This window comes from Phlebotomus papatasi, chromosome 1 (assembly GCF_024763615.1).
Source record: "Phlebotomus papatasi isolate M1 chromosome 1, Ppap_2.1, whole genome shotgun sequence".
Lineage (NCBI taxonomy): Eukaryota > Metazoa > Arthropoda > Insecta > Diptera > Psychodidae > Phlebotomus > Phlebotomus papatasi.
The window spans coordinates 94,177,350-94,195,741 of record NC_077222.1 but is presented as its reverse complement, the minus strand read 5'-3'; the positions used below and the strand labels follow the sequence as shown (position 1 = coordinate 94,195,741).

At 35.1% G+C, this 18,392-nt stretch overlaps 3 protein-coding genes across 17 annotated transcripts in view; 2 read left to right on the top strand and 1 right to left on the bottom strand.

Moving 5' to 3' along the window:
• The window catches only part of LOC129809772 (protein trachealess), a 205,704-nt gene extending 200,473 nt beyond the window's left edge, over positions 1-5,231 (top strand). For 8 of the 12 annotated variants that reach the window (XM_055859847.1, XM_055859843.1, XM_055859848.1 and 5 more), the window contains 4 exons: positions 858-964; positions 1,025-1,659; positions 1,732-1,993; positions 3,691-5,231. In XM_055859847.1, coding sequence (XP_055715822.1) covers positions 858-964; positions 1,025-1,659; positions 1,732-1,993; positions 3,691-4,193 — 1,507 coding nt within the window. In that variant the 3' untranslated portion in view covers positions 4,194-5,231. The remainder of the gene's footprint in view (positions 1-857; positions 965-1,024; positions 1,660-1,731; positions 1,994-3,690) is intronic. The other 4 variants (XM_055859849.1, XM_055859845.1, XM_055859855.1 and 1 more) reach the window with 1 other exon arrangement.
• Positions 1-18,392, bottom strand: part of LOC129809790 (transcription initiation factor TFIID subunit 8) — a 139,107-nt gene that overhangs the window by 118,271 nt on the left and 2,444 nt on the right. The window lies entirely within an intron of this gene.
• On the top strand, positions 10,766-12,646 carry LOC129809781 (probable asparagine synthetase [glutamine-hydrolyzing]). Its single transcript, XM_055859870.1, has one exon. The coding sequence runs from the start codon at positions 10,837-10,839 to the stop codon at positions 12,550-12,552; it is 1,716 nt and encodes a 571-aa protein (XP_055715845.1). The 5' UTR covers positions 10,766-10,836; the 3' UTR covers positions 12,553-12,646.

Here is an 18,392-nt window from a genome sequence, read left to right as displayed (position 1 = left end):
GCAACGATACTAATCGATGCAATCATCTGATCAGAAGATCCGTTTCGTACGATCAGTCGATCAAAGTATGTGACTGGTACAAGCAACCAATCAAATTTACTGATTAACACGGTCAAGCAATCAGAGTTTCCAATCGTTCCTATCAACAAATCAGATGAACTGATCAGTACAATTTACTTATCAGAGGGATTGACTGATGTGATCAACAGATCAAAAGATCTGATTGATCTGGTCAACTTATCAAAGTTACTGATCAGCTCGATTATCCGATAAGAGGATTTGCTGAGCACGATCAACTCATCAGATGAACTGATCAATGTAATTAACCGTTCTGAAAACCTGATCACTTCGATTATCTGATATCATACTCACAGTTCACTGATCGACACTTCAGATAATCTGATTGGCACAATTTACTGATCAGAGTAATTGACCGATGTGGTAAACAGATCAAAGGATCTGATTGGTATAATCAACTGATCATTTCGATCAACCAATAGGAGGATTTGTTGAGCATGGTGAATTGATCAATGCAATTAACCGTTCTGAAAATCTGATCACTTTGATTAGCTCATTGATTATCACATTATCATTGATTAGCACAGTTCATTGATTGATACTTCAGATAATCTGATCGGTACAATATACTGAGAAGCCTATGTGATCACCAGATCAAAAGATCTGATTGATGTGATCGAAAGATCAAAGTTACAGATCAGCTCGAACAACCGATGAGAGAATTTGATGAGCACGATCAACTGATCAGAGCAATTAATCGTTCTGTAGATCTGATCTAACACTCGCAGTTCACTGATCGACACTACCGGTTCCTCTTCTAATCAATTTTCAATTTACAGAGTCTCGGATTTATTAGACTACACCGCTGAAGAACTAACTGGGAAGAACCTGTATACGCTATGCCACGCAGAAGACGGCAACAAGCTACGAAAATGTCACATCGACTGTAAGTCTTACACGATCCCCTGACTTCCCTGAATTACTAAGCTTAAACATCCTCTTTCAGTGATCAGCAAAGGACAAGTCCTAACCCACTACTGGCGATTGATGAACAAGAATGGAGGCTACACATGGGTCCAAACATGTGCAACTGTTGTATGCAACTCTAAAAACGCAGATGAGCAGAATATCATTTGCGTGAATTACGTTATTAGTACGAAAGAATACGCCAATATGATCCTAGATTGCTGTCAACTAGAAAATGGTCTTGAAACTATAAAACGTGAAGAACCAGGAACGGACAATGGAGCTGGATCTCCAGGGGGAGATCCATCAAATGATGGACAACCTGGACCTTCAGCCAGTCGACCCAGTGATCCGCAGAAATCGCCAAAACCTGAAACACCAGAACCTAGAACCAGAGCCAGAAGTCATGCAAATGCAGGAGCAGGTTCAACAACGACAGCCAACACAACATCGAATATCGCCCTAGATAAGGCAGCTACGGGCCTAGTGGCACCTGTGGAAGATACAACGACACCCCTACTTAGTGTTCCAGCACCGAGAAGAGGTCAGAAACGAAAACATCGCACAGAGGATGTCGAGAGCCTACCCACAGATCCTGCGCCAACCAATACCGTGCTTCCCATTGCGAATCCCGCCGAAGGACACCGGCATGCAGATGAACATAGCGAAAGCTCGGTGAGTGCATCAAGAGCCACACCGTAAAGGTGCCATTGAGCACTTGGGGTGTTACAGTTCACGATTTTATAGGTGAAGAATCTGGAGAATGCCATGTCGAAGCATCTGCCCTCTCAGCCGACCACTGACTTCAGCACGGATGCCCTGCTGAAGCAGCAACAGCAGCAGCAGGACAAGGGGAGTACGATTCAATGGATTGGTCATCATAATCATCACTTCCACCAGCAAACCTCACCAATGCCCGCCACGGCTCTACTTAGGCAACTCTATGCCAACCGCGAGAGCGTCATCCGTGCCACCACACGACCGGCGCCCTCGGGCGTCTTTTACACAGGTGAGGGGCTCATTTTGAGATGGTAAGAGCAGAGTTGAAGGTTTTTGTTGTTCGAAAAAGATAGCAATACATTTATTCTTTGATTTTGAGTTAACTGTGTTGGTCCTCTATGTCCAAAGAGGCGGCATAGTTTGGAATAACTTTGAGAAATCTTGGACTTCGTTGTTTATCCAGGTCATTCTCTCCAGGGAATCTTTTTTAAATCGATCATTGGGATTATTTTCAAGGAGGTCAAATCCTATTGATAATGACCTTAGATGATTCCTCCTAAGTTTTCAGAGGTCAAACATTTTATTCTGTTCAAATGACCTTGAATGATTGCTCTTGAATGTTTAAAGGTCAAAGTTTGTTTTGTGTCCAAATGACTTTGAAATATTCCTTTATTGTGTTCAAAGATAAAATTTTGTCTTGTGATCAAATGACCTTGAACGATACTTTCTTTGTGTTTAAAGTACCTCGAATGGTTCCTTCTTTGTGTTCAAAGGACCTTGAATCATTCCCTTTTTCTGTTCAAAAGTCAAAGTTTGTTCTTTGCTCAAATGACCTTTAATGATTCCCTTTTTTCTGTTTAAAGGTCAAAGTTTGTTCTGTGCTCAAATGATCTTGTATGGTTCCTTCTTTATGTTTAAAGGACCCTCAATGATTTCTTTTGAGTGTTCAGAGATAAAAAGTTTCTTTCTGATTAAATGACCTTGTATAATTCCTTTTTTCTGTTCAAAAGTGAAAGTTTGTCATACGTTCAAATGATTGTTTCTTGTGTTCAAAGGCCAAAAGTTTCTTTCATTTCAAATGATCTTGAATGATTCCTTTTGAGTGTTCAATGATCAAAGTTTGTGTCGTGTCCAAATAACTTTGAATGATACTTTTACTGTGTCCAAAGATAAAATTTTGTCTTATGATTAAATGACCCTGAACGATTCTTTCTTTGTGGTTCCTTATTTTCTCTTCAAAGAACCTTAAATCATTCTTTTTGAGTGTTCAAAGGTCAAAGTTTGTTTCATGTCCAAATGACCTTGAATGATTCCTTTTTTCTTCAAAAGTCAAAGTTTGTTCTGTGCACAAATGACCTTGAATGGTTCCTTCTTTGTGTTCAAAGGACCCTCAATGATTTCTTTTGAGTGTTCAAAGATCAAAAGTTTCTTTCTAACCAAATGACCTTGTATAATTCCTTTTTTCTGTTCAAAAGTCAAAGTTTGTCATACGTTTAAATGATCTTGAATGATTGTTTCTCGTGTTCAAAGGCCAAGAGTTTCTTTCATTTCAAATGACCTTGAATGATTCCTTTTTGTGTTGAAAAGTTAAAGTTTGTTTTTGTTCAAATGGCCTTGAATGATGCTTTCTTTTTGTAAAAAGGTCAAAGATTCCTTTGACCTCAAAGAATCTGGAATGATTCCTTTGAATTTTTCAAGGTCAAACCGTAGATTTCTGAAGAGGTCCAAGCCGGTTTTTCTGAACCAGTAACATTTGTTAAACTTTTGCACATTAAAAGGGATATCCAAGTAAATCGACCCCAACAAGGGACAAGCGGTGGAAAATGATAATGATGATCAAAGTAAAGCTTCTTAAAGAAATGTCCTAACGGTTCAAACTTTCTAGCTCATGGGATTTCAAAGAACTCTTGTCAGAAAAGTTTTCAACTCTGCTCAGGAATATTTTCAAAGGAACTAATCCTCAGATAGCCAATCATCTAAATTCAGACTCTTACATTTCAGACGCTGCCCAAACTGGTCCCCTCCCAACTCCTCCCGGTAGTGAATCTTCCTTTGACAACCAATTCCTCCTGCATGGTCACACGGCACAGAAGCCCAGTGACGCCTTCAGTAACCTCGTCTCCAGCTACGGCGGCTACCCGGCTTCCATGGACTACCACAACGCCATGACGCCACCGTCATCTGTCTCTCCACGGGACTCCAACCCAGCTGCCAATAAAGCTTCCGCCATTCATCCCACTTCCACGGGATTTGACTATGGCGAGGCCCTGCGGAGCCAGTACTCAGCAGCTGATCCTGCAGCAGCTCCTCCCCTCCCCCTCAAGCCCCAGCCATATTCAGCCGCCGCGGCGATGCACCATGCAGCCGCGGCCAATTCAATTGAGGCTTATGGATCTCTAGATCAATCACAGTACTTCCCACATCACACTGGCTTCCATCTCTACCACAAAGGAGCGCCGACGGCTGGATGGTACTCTACGCCATCGTAGAATCAGCCCAGACGCTCCTTCCTTGATCTCTAGGCAGGACTTTAGTTTGTACAAAGTGTTTTTTTTTAGGCTCCAACAATACTCAATATCAATTTTCTCAATAGAAAGCTGGAAGATCAATCTCCCCGTTTACTAAAATCTCTCCCCCCCAGTGCCAAGTTATCAAACATCAAACATTCTGTAAGATCTCCCCGGAAATCTCTTCCCCTCGAAAGACAAGAGCACTATTTAAAATTTGTAAAAAAAAAAAAAAGCATGAAGATTATGTATAGATTAGACAGTAAATTATATCTTGAGGATTTTCTCAGACATTTGATTTTTACTGTAATCCTTAGAATAACTTTAAAAAAAAACCTAGTTACTTCAAAACATAGAAGCATATCATAATTAATCTTAAAATTGCATTGATGGGAAAATATTCTCAGTTTCAACAGAAGAATTTTCTCAAACTTGTAATGGACTCTTTCTTATTTATATTTGTGTACAAACTCTCTGATATTATTGATGGAAGTTAATACTCGTACTTTGTAGCTTAGGAAAAATTCCCTCAAAGTAATTTTTGACTTAGATGAATAAAAGGTAAATTGAATCGAAAGATGTAAGATCTCTTCAAGAGAAAATTGTGTAAATATTGTTCGCAGAGAAACAAAAAAAAATCGATTCCACTCTCAGCTTCTTCCAAATGGACAATTTTTTTCGAAAATACAAAAAATATATATACTAAGAATAAAGAAAAAAAGAAAAATTCCAGTAGAAAATTACAAAGACATTCCAGAGAAAAAAAATCCATTCTTAGTATATTACTTCTTGTTCATGTTTCTATAAGGTATAATTGGATAGGAATTTAGAAGAGAAAAAAAATTTAAAAAAAATATGTGCAATAAATCACACATAAATCAACATTTTGTTGAACAACTTTTCTTTGGGTTATGTAATGATAAAGAGGAATTTTTGTAAAAAAAAAAAAGAAAATTACATAGAGAAATTTCTGTACTTGAACATAAATAATATAAAAGATTATTCTACTTAATGAGTAAAGCCAGTGTTTCATTATCATCATTTCGCTGATTGCACCGTGAAGAAGTCATTTGGGCTTATCAGTTCGTCGCGTGTGCAATTTTACTATCATTTACTTGCTCGTACTATGAGCCTCATTGAGAGCTTTCTCGTGGCTTTTTTTTGTGCATAATGGATTTTCATCGTACAACGAGCCTAATTGTTTTATCTACCTAAGAAGTTAGTAAGAAATTTGAGGTTATATTGAACATAACCTATAAATTTCTAATAGAACTAACCTTAAAAGAAATTTGTCCAGAATCTTTACAAATTGTTTGTCAGCGATATTTGAAATGCGATTCAAGTCAATTTAATTTTTTAAAGCTCTCTCTGTATATAAAAAGTTGTGGAATTCTAAGGGCCTCGACAGACCTGAGGATTATCCGAGAGACGGCTTAGCGTAATTATATTCGAAATAATGATTAAACTACATTTCCATAATTTTTCACTAAGTCGTCTCTCGGCTTAAGTCGTAAGTGTGTCCAGGGCATAACCTTCTAACATTTCAATGTGTAACATTGTAACATTTCAACATTTCAAAATTGGGAAATTTGGTCTATACGAAGAGATATTAAGACCGATTGCAGAATCATTTGATTAATTGTAAAATCGTAATTGAGAAGTCTATTCTTTACCAAGGAACTGGTTATCGATTAGAAAGTAATTTAAAAAGTAAGGTTAAGTTGAAATCGTTCAAATTAACCTAAAATGAAGATTGACTTTAATTAGCGGAAACTTCAAGCACTTTCATCCAGATTCAAAACTTAATAATAATAATAATAATGCTGACACAACATTTCATAAAGGAGCAAGGCCTTTTCGCAAGGGGTTTTCTAGACACTCATTATTATTTTTTCTTGTACGGGATGAGGTTGCCTGTTCCAGAATCAAGTGCAGTGAAGCTCACTGGACGCAATATCCGTATACCTTTAACGCCAGAAAAATTCCCGATGACCTAAAAGGGATTCGAACCCGGGTCACTTGCATTATAGAGTGAATACTCTACCATCTGACCCATTGAGTGTCCCACTCAGGCTGATCCTCGACAATTTTTTAGCATGTACATTTTAGCATTAAAGGATTAGGTAAAAAAAACTTATGCAAAGGACCTCTAATCGATATGATCCTAACCTCTCACTCAGTGTGTGATAGTCTTGGATAAATCTTTACTGTCACATTTTACAAGCGAACGACTACAGTAGACTCTCGCTAATTCGGCTCCTTTAACATTTTCTAATTCTAACTCTATTCTTCTAATTCTTCTACTTTATTCTTTCTAATTCGGGCAGTAGTTAAATTTGAAAAAAGTATGTTGACATTTTTCGAGTTCGATTACGATTATCGAATGAAGCAAATATGTTCAAATTTGCCATGTTTTGTTTCAGTTGTGGTCTTATTTTGCATTATTAAGGAATTTTCATGAAATTTACAATAAATATAAGCATGTAAAATTAATATGAGTATGCATGATGAACAAAAAATCGTTGCATTTCAAAAAGTTTGTTGCCCGAATTTCTCTGTAATTCGGGTGAAATTTTGGTCCCAAATGACCGAATTTGAAAAAGTCTACTCGTCTACTGTAATATTTCCTGATATGAGATGACCTTTTTTTCGAGGGTATATCATACATAACCTTTCAAAGTTTGCAAAAGCTTTTTTTTTAGATAATTGAGAAATGGGCCTTTTCTTCAACAAATCAATAAAATAAGGTAAGTTTAAGAATATATTGCAAAATCATTTTTCGAAAAGACCGAAATGGAATTGGCAAGTAAGTGAAATTTTTATTTACACATAATTTGTTAAAAGAAGTTTGGAATAGATTGAGAATAATGTCAGTATAAATATAATAGAGATATTGTTTAATTTGTTCGAATAGTGTTTTGGTAAATAATCATATTTAAAACATACTAAAACACATCAAAAACACATCAAAATAATCATTATTATTCTAATTTAACTTAACTTTCTTTTGTTCTTGGGCATTTCAAGACTTTTTCCTCTAAATAATAATAGAGAATGAAACACGTCTGATTTCAATACTCTATCATTAACTTGTAAGTCATGTTCTTTTTTTTCGAAGTGTGAAGTTATGAAAGTAATATTCAGAATATCATTTTGCATTAAAAAGCAGAAAGAAATATCGATGATTTCTTAGAAAATTTGTTCAAAAATGTTGATAAAGTAACATTAATAATGTTCTACTAGGCCACTATATCGAATATCTTGATAGATAAACATAGCGATTATTGCTGAGTGTGTTTTTTTTTTGTTTTGAAAGATTGTACTTAACAAATACTAATAACAATAAAATCAAATCTCTATCCAAGATTTTTTTTTGCAGTCAAGAATTTTGTTTTTCAAGCCAAAGTTATACTGATAAAAATTGCACTGAAAATAAAATCAGAAAAACTTTCCGATACAAATTTCTTCGAATATTTTTGAGGTTATGCTTAAAGTGAGGTTAAAATGAAACAGAGGTGTGCAAGAACCGTTGAAACCGAATAAACGTCAAAATAAGTTTTCTCAGGTAGCGTTTTGACCATTGACGAACAAGCTTTATTTGACGTTTTTTCGGTTTCAAACGGTTCTTGCACACCTCTGAAATGAAAGGTTTCACAAAAATTCAATAATTCTCTGACATAATCGAAGTTCGTCATATGGATTAGAGTCAAAAAATGAGTTCAGAAACAAACAACTTCGGTTATCTCTGCTTCTGAGTAATCGATAAGATCAAGTTCTTCGGCAAAATTATAGAGAACATAAAGGTAAAGTGGTACAAGTTGGACAATAATGGTACAATTTGGACAGAGCTTTTTCTTCTTGAAAAATTTAGTACTTTATTTTTATTTGTATATTTTCAATGCTTTAGTTTTATAATTTGGTTCCTTGTGCTTAAAAACAAATTTTGTACTGTATTTATCAAGAAAAAGCCATGTACAACTTGTACCGGCGAATTGTCCAACTTGTAACACTATGTCCAACTTATATCACTTTACCCTACTGGTCTACATTTCACCTATATATCACTTTTCTGTCACTCCATCTAAATCTTTGATATTTTGGTTTAAATACAAAATTTGTATAATTTCACGAATTTGATTCAAGATAACTGAATGGCTACCCCCAACGTCAGCTCTAAATCGAATTTCCATTCCATTCCAATTTAGCTTACGTTAAGAATCTCACCTACAATAAACTGATCTAGGCTTATCACTAGCTTTTATTCAAAAAGTTCAAAATTTCGACTGTTACCGTCCTAGAGCTTAAACGGGAAAAGATATCATGTTGCGGTCTTCGGTGACCCCCAATAAAAAAAACGATATCTTCAGACGTTTTTTATTCTTTGTTGCTTGGCCGAAGTTACACTCATGCTGGCCGAAATTTCAAAAAAAAACTTTAAAATGTTGTAATTACATTTTGAGATTTCATTTTTCTACAAAATAAATAAAAATTTAAATAATATAAAATGAATGGCAAAAAGCTATCTCATATAAAAATAAAACTTGGGAAAGTTTTATAAAATGAATTTATAAATGGTTCATAATAGTTAATGTTAATAATAGTTAAATTTAATGTTTATAAAATTCAAGTTCCTTATCAGCGCTCAATCTTACTACGATCATACCCAAATAAAAAGTAACATAGGGGAAATGGGGAACCTTTTGAAATAGGGTTTTTCTCCTATTTTTAAATTGAATTGCGCCTTATTATGATCTAATCTATCTTCACAATTGATTTTTTGAGCTAAATTATATTATAATAAGGCCCATTCTCATTTAAAAATAGAACAAAAACTCCTTAACCCTTTAAGGATGATTGGAATACCGGTGTCCCATAAAGAAAATAATTTTTCCTGGTAACCCAAAGTTATTTTTTCTTATGTTTGTACTTAATTGCAAAATAGAAGATTGAAGGAATCTAGGATATTGTTTGCAAATCTTTAGCTATTTGCTATGTAGTAAATATTGATGCTCAAAAATTGCGAATTTTTAAATTATCAAATTCATAATGGATTTTATTAATTTTTTTATACTTCCAGTTTTTTTTAAGCAAAACCCTTTTGGCAATAAAAACTACAATACTCATACGTAATATTTTTCATTAAAGCGAAAAATATTATTCATTGGTATTGTCAGAAAAATTACTTAATTTTTTGGGCTATTTTTGTCCCTATCGTTCATAGAAGCACAAAATACACCGAATCAGACTCTGTTGAACTTTCCAAGGTTAGATGTAAAACTTATCATTGATTATGTTTATCAGTTTAAATTTTATTGTTGGTTTTCAGTCCGTAAAAAGTGTCTCGTCGTTAAAGGGTTAAGCACTTCCACAAAGCTGTTCTACAAGATCTTACTTAAAGCTCTATAAGACAATTTTGAGTAAATGAATGTTTCTCAGGAGAGATAATAAATTCTACAAAAATATGCAAAGAAATTCAAATAAAAAGTTCATATTTAAATTAATTATTTTACACTTTCCGCCACCAAGCACCAAATTATTCTCATTTTTTATGCTTTAATTAACGAGAGTTCAAAAATTTAATTATTGAAAGGGCTTCTGCTTCACCTAAGTTCAAAATCTTTAATAAATAGGGTAAGTGTGCCAAATTCCGGCCAAATTGCAATTCCGGCCACCCTTTTTGTTCCTCTAATTTCCATGAATTTTCAGTTATTACATACTCTAGAGATTATACAATGTAAAATAGTAACAAAAAATGTAGCTTCGAAAAACAAGATGACGTGAAAAAGACATTGGAAGAATTCCCGAAGGGTAAGGAACTATGAGCATGAAGGTAGCCGAAATAAGGCACCAAAGCTATGTCTACATTTTTATTCATTTTAAAATGTATTAAGAATGATTTTAGAGTAAATAAAGACGATAAACTGTCTACAAGGACCCAAGCAACACTCATTATAAAAAAGTAACAAAAAAATCAATTTGCGTTAAAAAATAATTTCATTTCAAACTTGAGACTTTGACGCTTGTATATGCAACTATGCCAAAATTTGGCACACTTACCCTAATTAGCTGATTATTGTAAAAATTATTCTGGAAATGGAATGATATTGTAGGGAAATTTATTCTAATTAGAGGAAGATAATTATAAATATTCTATGTAATGGTATTTCCCGCCAAAACAGCGCGCTAAGATAATAACCCGGTGCACTTGAGCTAATAACCGAGAAATGTTTCTCTGTGAAGATGAAGCAATCACTCAAAAGAAAACACACATAAAAACTCTCGTGAAAGACGCATTCAGGTGAATCTCTATCGCTGAAATCGCGTTCACGATTACATCAGAAAATATTTTCTGGGCCCAAATGCAAGAGCGGAAGAGAAGGTTCTGAAAGGCTTTTGTCCGTTTAATAAAATGAAAGAGAGTATCAGCGGGATCTCTCCATGCATGCTACCAATTTTCTTATCAAACTCAATACACACATCTCAAATATTTCGGAGTCATTAGCCACGACCAGGCATGTGGCTATAAAATGCGCCAGTCCCTCGGTGTTGGCTTTCAGTGTTGCATCAGACAGCGACTGAGACGGTTTACGTGTGATCTTTTTTACCCGCCAAGTTTTAAAAAAAAATGTGTGGAATTTTTGCTGTTTTCTCGAGATCTTCCGGGACTCTCACAATTCCCCGAAGTCCTTCTGGACGCAAGGAATCTCTTCGGGAATTTGTCTATCGACAATCCGGATGCCAACGACATCGAGGACCTGACCATACAGGAGTTGTTTTAGTGCCAGAACACGGAGTGGCAATTGTGCAGGAGCGCTTGGCTCTGCTGGGAATTCGGACAGGAGCTCAACCCATGACATCTGCTTCAGGAGACGTAATTTTGGCTGCAAATGGAGAAATCTACAACTACCTGGAGATTGCTGCAGACATCTCCAGGCGCAGAGGAATCAGCTACATTCCCAGGAGTGATTCGGATGTGATCATTGGACTCTATGAGGAATTTGGGCGGGATCTTATGCATCACATCACAGGAATGTATGCATTTGTTCTGTATGATCGGGCTAGGAAAAGTGTCTTGATAGCACGAGATCCCATTGGGATAATCCCATTGTATCTGGGAGAGGATCATGAGGGAAATCTCTGGGTGTCCAGTGAAATGAAGTGTTTGGTGGGAGTTTGCAGTGATGTAAAAGCATTCCCTCCTGGAACTCTGTGTTGGGGATCACCAGATCGTTTGATTTTTGAATCATTCTTCAACCCAAAGTGGATGAGTACAATTCCTACGCATCAATCTAACTTGACCCTACTCCGGAAGAAGCTGGAAAATGCTGTGAGATCGCATCTTCAGTGTGATGTTCCTTTTGGAGCCCTACTATCGGGAGGAGTGGACTCTAGCCTGATTGCCTCAATTGCCACGAAGATCATGAGAGAAAGGGATCCGAGCTTCCGCCTCAAAACCTACAGCGTCGGTCTCAAGGGAGCTCCAGACTTCAAGTACAGCCGAATGGTGGCAGATTTCATAGGAAGCGATCACACAGAAGTCTACTTCACGATTGAGGAAGGACTGGACTGCATCCCGGACATTATAAAACATCTGGAATCTTATGATATCACGACCATTCGCGCCAGTATTCCCATGTATCTCCTGTCGCGATTTATCAAGAGTGAAGGCCTAAAAATGGTTCTTTCCGGCGAAGGAGCTGATGAGATCTTCGGCGGATACCTCTACTTCCATCGTGCTCCAAGCCCCAGGGATTTTCACGAGGAAACAGTGACTAGAGTGAAGTGCCTTCACCTTGCCGACTGCCTCAGAGCCAATAAATCCACAATGGCATGGGGCTTGGAACTGAGAGTTCCCTTTCTAGACACAGAATTCGTCAACTACGCCATGAACATTCGCCCAGAAGATCGAATGCCCTCAGCAACAGATCAGACAATCTCTCAGAAAACCCATGACAGAGAAGAACTCAGAAAACGTGTGGAGAACCCAAAGATTGAAAAGTACATCCTAAGAGCAGCCTTCAGAGACAATTACCTGCCCCACGAAGTCCTCTGGCGACAGAAGGAACAATTCTCAGATGGAGTTGGCTATCAATGGATAGACACAATAAAATCATACTCAGCAGCTCACGTAGAAAATACTGATCTCGAAAAAGCCCAAGAAATCTTCCCCATCAATACACCAGCCACAAAAGAAGCTTTCTTTTATCGCCAAATCTTTCAGGAAATCTTTCCCACCGAAACATTCTCATCAACTGTTATGAAGTGGATCCCACGGACAGACTGGGGCTGTTCACCTGATCCCTCCGGACGTGCCCAGGCAGTCCATATTGCTCATGCATAAATCATCCAATGCCCCAAAAACTCTCTTTCTCTATTGTTATCATTCAACATTTCCATCCCAATTTCAAATAAAGAGATTAGAAGAACTGACCTCATTCAAGGCGTTTTATCTTACTCCCCATGAGATTCTCTCCTAAAAACACGGAGGTCATTGATACCACGACAAAAAAAAATAGAGTGATAATTTTGACTGCTTCCCAGCAATATGCTTGGAATGTGATGATCTTGGGGGAGCCAGAGAAGATCAGAGAAAGTTCAAAGCAATCAGCTGAGATTCAATGGAAAATTTTTCTCTTTCCTTACGAAATTGATTAATTCGAAAGTATTTTTGTTTATTAACTGACCGATGATTTAATAAATTAAAAATATTAATGGACAAAACGTGATGGAGTAAAGAAGACTTTGCTTAATACTCGAAATTTAAATTATTTCCATTAATGAAAAAAAGATTGGTAAATGATGGGTCGATGGTCGTTAATTTGAAAAGCTTAACGGCGTTATCACACTTGCACATTAATATTTTAATTTCACATTAATTGTCGCTTGTGAACGTCCAAATATGTTATTTGTGTCTTTGAGTCACTTAATATTTGGGGTTTTTCTATTTATTGATTAAGAAGTGGGCTTGGCCTGTAAAAATAAGTTTAAATTTACCTAAAGCATAAATATTAATCACATTAAAAAATTAAAGAGAAAATCGCATTAATTTTTCGCATTAATGCTATAAATCAATTTATATCAAATTTTGCGGGCCAAGTCTACCTTTTTATCAACAAATAGATCAAATTTTGAATATAAAATGATTCAAACACACAAATTACACATTTGGACTCTCACCAGCGACAATTAATGTGAATCATGTTAAAATTTTAATGTGCAAGTGTGATAACGCTCGGTTATGTTAAGTCTCTAACCTCAAACATTTAAATTTTATTTATTTTTTGTGGTAATCTCTTAATCTTCCGTATTAGTTCTATTTTTTATAATAAATTTACCCAGAGGAAAAACAAATTTCAATAAAATTTAATAAAATTTGAAAGAGTTCAAATTCTAACCTCAAAAACAAAAATCCTATCTCCTAGCGTGTTAAAATATTTATTAAATAAATTGTTAAATACTAAATATAGAAATGTTGTATTTCTTTATAATGCATAAGAGAAAATTGTATATTAGAACACTGAACCAATTTTTCTTTTATCAAATGACTTCTTTTAGGTTAAGTCACATATAACCTTAAAGTCTAGAATGAACTACTTTGCAGAAAAGAACTTTGCAACAATCCAAATCATTTTTTAGAACATGAAAGGCTTATCATCACATCATTACTTGATTAATCAGGTTAGTTTTTAAACCAAAGTAGAAAGTCATGAACTCACAAGTTAGAGCATTCCATGAAATTATCAATTTTCACAATAAAACCAGTTTCAACTGATTATTAAATTGACTCAAATATCAAAACATAATATTTTTCGTAAAATAAGATTATCAGTTTATATATTACCGATTCAAACTTGTTCAAAATCTGACGAATTGTTGGCTTTTGTTTTTTTTTTCGAAGTTCTGATTCACAACATTGTAGCTTATTTAAGGTATATTGCATAGAGATAGAGAATTCGCAACATTAGAATGGGAGCAATATACCTATAAGTAAAGTAAACGAATTTTTGCGCGTCCAAGAAAATTTGTAAGTATAATTCAAAACGACTCGGAAATTATCGTTTCAGTTCATAAAAATTAGCAAGAAATAGCAGGCACCTATTGTAAAATTCTTTTCAGAGAACTCTTAAAATTGAAAGAGAAAGAGAACTCTTAAAATAGAAAGAGAGAGCAGTTATATACTCCACTTTTTATCAACTTGGTGACACGGCTAGAGGCCAAACGGTAAGAGATATCGACTTCCGGTCTTCGACGACCCCCCATAAGTTAACGAGGACAGCTTTTTTCCACTTTTCTCCCACCCTTTCCTCCCCTCCAAGACCATGATTTCGTTTATTTCGAAAACAGCTGCTAGATTTTTTTTGATTTTCGAATATATTTTGGATGTAGTCCAGAGGGCCAATTTTTGAAATTCTCACTCGCACCCGCGAGTTCTTTAGTGGCCGAGTGAAGTTGACTCGCACACCCCGCAGATTATTGAGTACATGCAACGAGTAGTTTATGTTATAAAGAAGTCGTTACAGAAGGATTTGAATCTGCGGGGTGTGCTACTCAATTTCTCTGGGCCACTAAAGTGCTCGCGGGTGCGAGTGAGAGTTTCAAAAATTAGCCCTCAGGTGAATATTTCGTCTTTGGACACCTATGTTCGAAAACCATTAGATATCGAATTTTCGAAGATCAAAGTTTAACCACTTTGGAGGGCCTATTTTCTAACTAATTTGCTTAAATTTGAATTTTTTTGGAAAGATTTTGAAAATTTCCAACCCAACTGCATCAGACTTGATCGTTAATGGATCGGTAGAATTAGTAATGTACCCGTAAATTATATACCGATTTACTTTTTCATTTGTCCGTATCATTCGTAGGGTCAAAGGAACGTCTATTGACACTTTAAGAACTTTCGTAACTTTCCTGACTGATATCTTCTATTGTATTAAATTTTTTTGTGTTTAAATATTAACTTATATCAACTTATTAATTTGACTACCGTTCAGTATCATTCACTTTTCTCAAAATGTTTGAAAAACTAAAAAAAACTGTATTTTTTATGATCATGACTAAATGCCATATCTATTGACACTTTCGGTATCTATTGACACACGAAAGTTGAACACCTATTGGACACTTTTTCTTTACACCTTCGATTGAGATTTTGGCTGAAAACTTCCTTATTGCACTGGATGACTCCAGTTGTTAGTTAAAAATTACTTGTTAGTAATTTCACTATTTCTTTCACAAAAATGCAGCAACTTTGTTTACTTTTATTCATTCTTCTTATTCTTCTTCATCTATCAAGCTGATACAAAAGTCGGCAATCTGTACCTGTCAATAGACGTTGAAATCGACGATTTTGTCTCGGTTTATTGACACTGTAATTAAATTCATTTTAATTAAAATAAATTGATGCAAATTGTGTATTAAATTAAAATTTAGTTATTTTTTGACTGTTATGCAACAGATGTACGTTCATTTTATTAAAAAAAAATAGAAAAAAATTATTTTTGTAAAAGCTTCTTTCTTACACTTTTTCATAAGAATCTTGAAATTTCTCCACGTCGACAATTGAAATTGCTTAAACCTTTTTAAAACCTTCTTAAATTCGCAGAACAGTTCTAGAAAAGGGTAGGTTAAAGGAAAGCAGGTCAGATTACATGAATTTCACTAGATATAAACAATTTATATTAAATAAATTTCAATATTTTGATGAGAGTGTCAATAGGGGTTCCCTGTCGAACAGACGTTCCTTTCACCCTATGCTTCGTGCTTGTTACTCATGCTAAAATATTCTAATATAGGGTAAATGTCCTAATTCAAAACCATTTCCAGACGCTTTAACTTTGACAGAAGATTCAACACTTTAAGTTCAATTTTTTTCTGAAGAGAATTACATAAATTTGATCCTTGAATTCTTTAGATATAATTTGAAAACTTCTTAAATACAAGAAAAACACACAAGTGCAAAATGCTTCTATTGGAAACATATTAATCCAAATGGAGACTAGGGAAAGTTTCTAATTGGAGACAAACTGTGTAACTAAAACCGCGACGAAAGGCTTCAAAAACCTTGTTGAGGTGCTCCTGAGTGTAGGATTTGTTCTTATTCTTGGTCTTTTCTCCTTTCCCATCTAAAACAATAAGAAAATCTCTCCAAAAAATTATATTTCCGGGGTTTCCTATTGAAGCATTTGCACACACTTCATAAAAACCCTTTTTGTTCACGAAATAGGTAATTGTTTCATTTGAAAACTTCACGTACCGTTAACAATAAAGATTAGCACATAATTTAACTAAAATTAGCCAGAAATATGACATAAATGTTAAACAAAACGAATAAGCAACAGTTACCTCATTGTGTTTTTCATTGGAAAACATGGTCGGTCGATGAAAAATTCGATGGTGAAAAGGTACACTTTTAATTTTTCTGAGAAATTAACAAATTAAAATTTGTGAATATGAATGGATTTTCGCTTTATATTTAGAGCAAAATTAGTGGTATAGAAAATATATAAATATAATAGTTTAGTACTGTATTTATCATGAAAACAATAACGTTTCCATTTGAAATAGAGAAAAATTTCCATTTGGAGCAGGTTTTGAATTAGCTTGATTTACCCTACTTGTTTTTTAAGCATTTTTTTTTATTTCGGAACGGTTTTTTTAAATTATGAATCAATTTAATCGGTAGTAAAGCGGTATATTACCCAACAAAAAGCATACAGAAAGATAATACCTATTATATTAGATGAGATCATATATTCTGTCAGTAGAAGAGGTAAAAAGTTTGGAGTGGTATATCTCAGCTCCTGATGAACATAATTGGATGAGTGAACTATTGTTGGAAAGCTTGGTTCATTAGCTTTCAGAATCTGGTATATGTAATTGGCTATGGATAAATCATGGTCATCCAGAACCATTTATGTCGAAGAAGACACTTTTTGCAGCGTCATTTTTGACCATCTACTGCTGGGACCAGGCGTGACCCACAATTCTCGCACAAGGACTGTTCGTTAGAGGAACTCAAAGGGTATAATTTGTGGAAGAAACTTTTTTTTTGGACGTCTTACTTTTTTTTATTCATCGACTTTTGCAAGAATTTTAACATTTTACACGCAAGGAAAAAATTACAAAAATCCTAAAAGAGTGGTTTCTGGAGGGGAAGGATAGACGTGGGGCTGAAATTGATATGATATTTGGATTCCTTAGATCAACTTATGGGGGAGTACTTAGAACATTCCAAGTCGATATCTTCATTAGTTTGTCCAGAAAATGAGATAGAAGGATTTCTGTCATTTTTTTCTATGCGTGTAAAATGTTAAAATTCTTGCAAAAGTCGATGAATAAAAAAAAGTAAGACGTCCAAAAAAAAAGTTTCTTCCACAAATTATACCCTTTGAGTTCCTCTAACGAACAGTCCTTGTGCGAGAATTGTGGGTCACGCCTGGTCCCAGCAGTAGATGGTCAAAAATGACGCTGCAAAAAGTGTCTTCTTCGACATAAATGGTTCTGGATGACCATGATTTATCCATAGCCAATTACATATACCAGATTCTGAAAGCTAATGAACCAAGCTTTCCAACAATAGTTCACTCATCCAATTATGTTCATCAGGAGCTGAGATATACCACTCCAAACTTTTTACCTCTTCTACTGACAGAATATATAATCTCATCTAATATATAGTAAGGTGGGGTAACTGGATCGCTTTCTGTAGAGTGCTACTTAAACGCTGATTCTTGGACTAATGAAATTCCTTTTTACTTCTTCTAAATCCATAGGATTATTCACTGTTTCATTCAGAAACATATTATAAAAAAAATATCAAAAATATTAAAGAAAATTTATAAAATAATGCAAATACTGAAACAAGTTAGCATGCACTAACTGAGTCGCCTTTTCGCTAATTGGATGAAAAGGTCTTTTAATTGGATCACTCAATTTAGAAGCATATTAAAACGAGAAAATAATTTTTTATTCCGTTTTTAAAATTTTTATTGGATTATTTAATTTAATATTTAATGTGAAAGGCAATCTTCAGTGTAATATCAGTTTTATGAACAACAATTGGAGGAACAAGTAGGCCAGTAGCAGACACCATGAAGAATATTGTGGCACATTCCTTCGATCCAGAATTTTCAAGAGCTGGCACTACACGTGACCCTTTCCTGGCCAATACATTTCCATCTT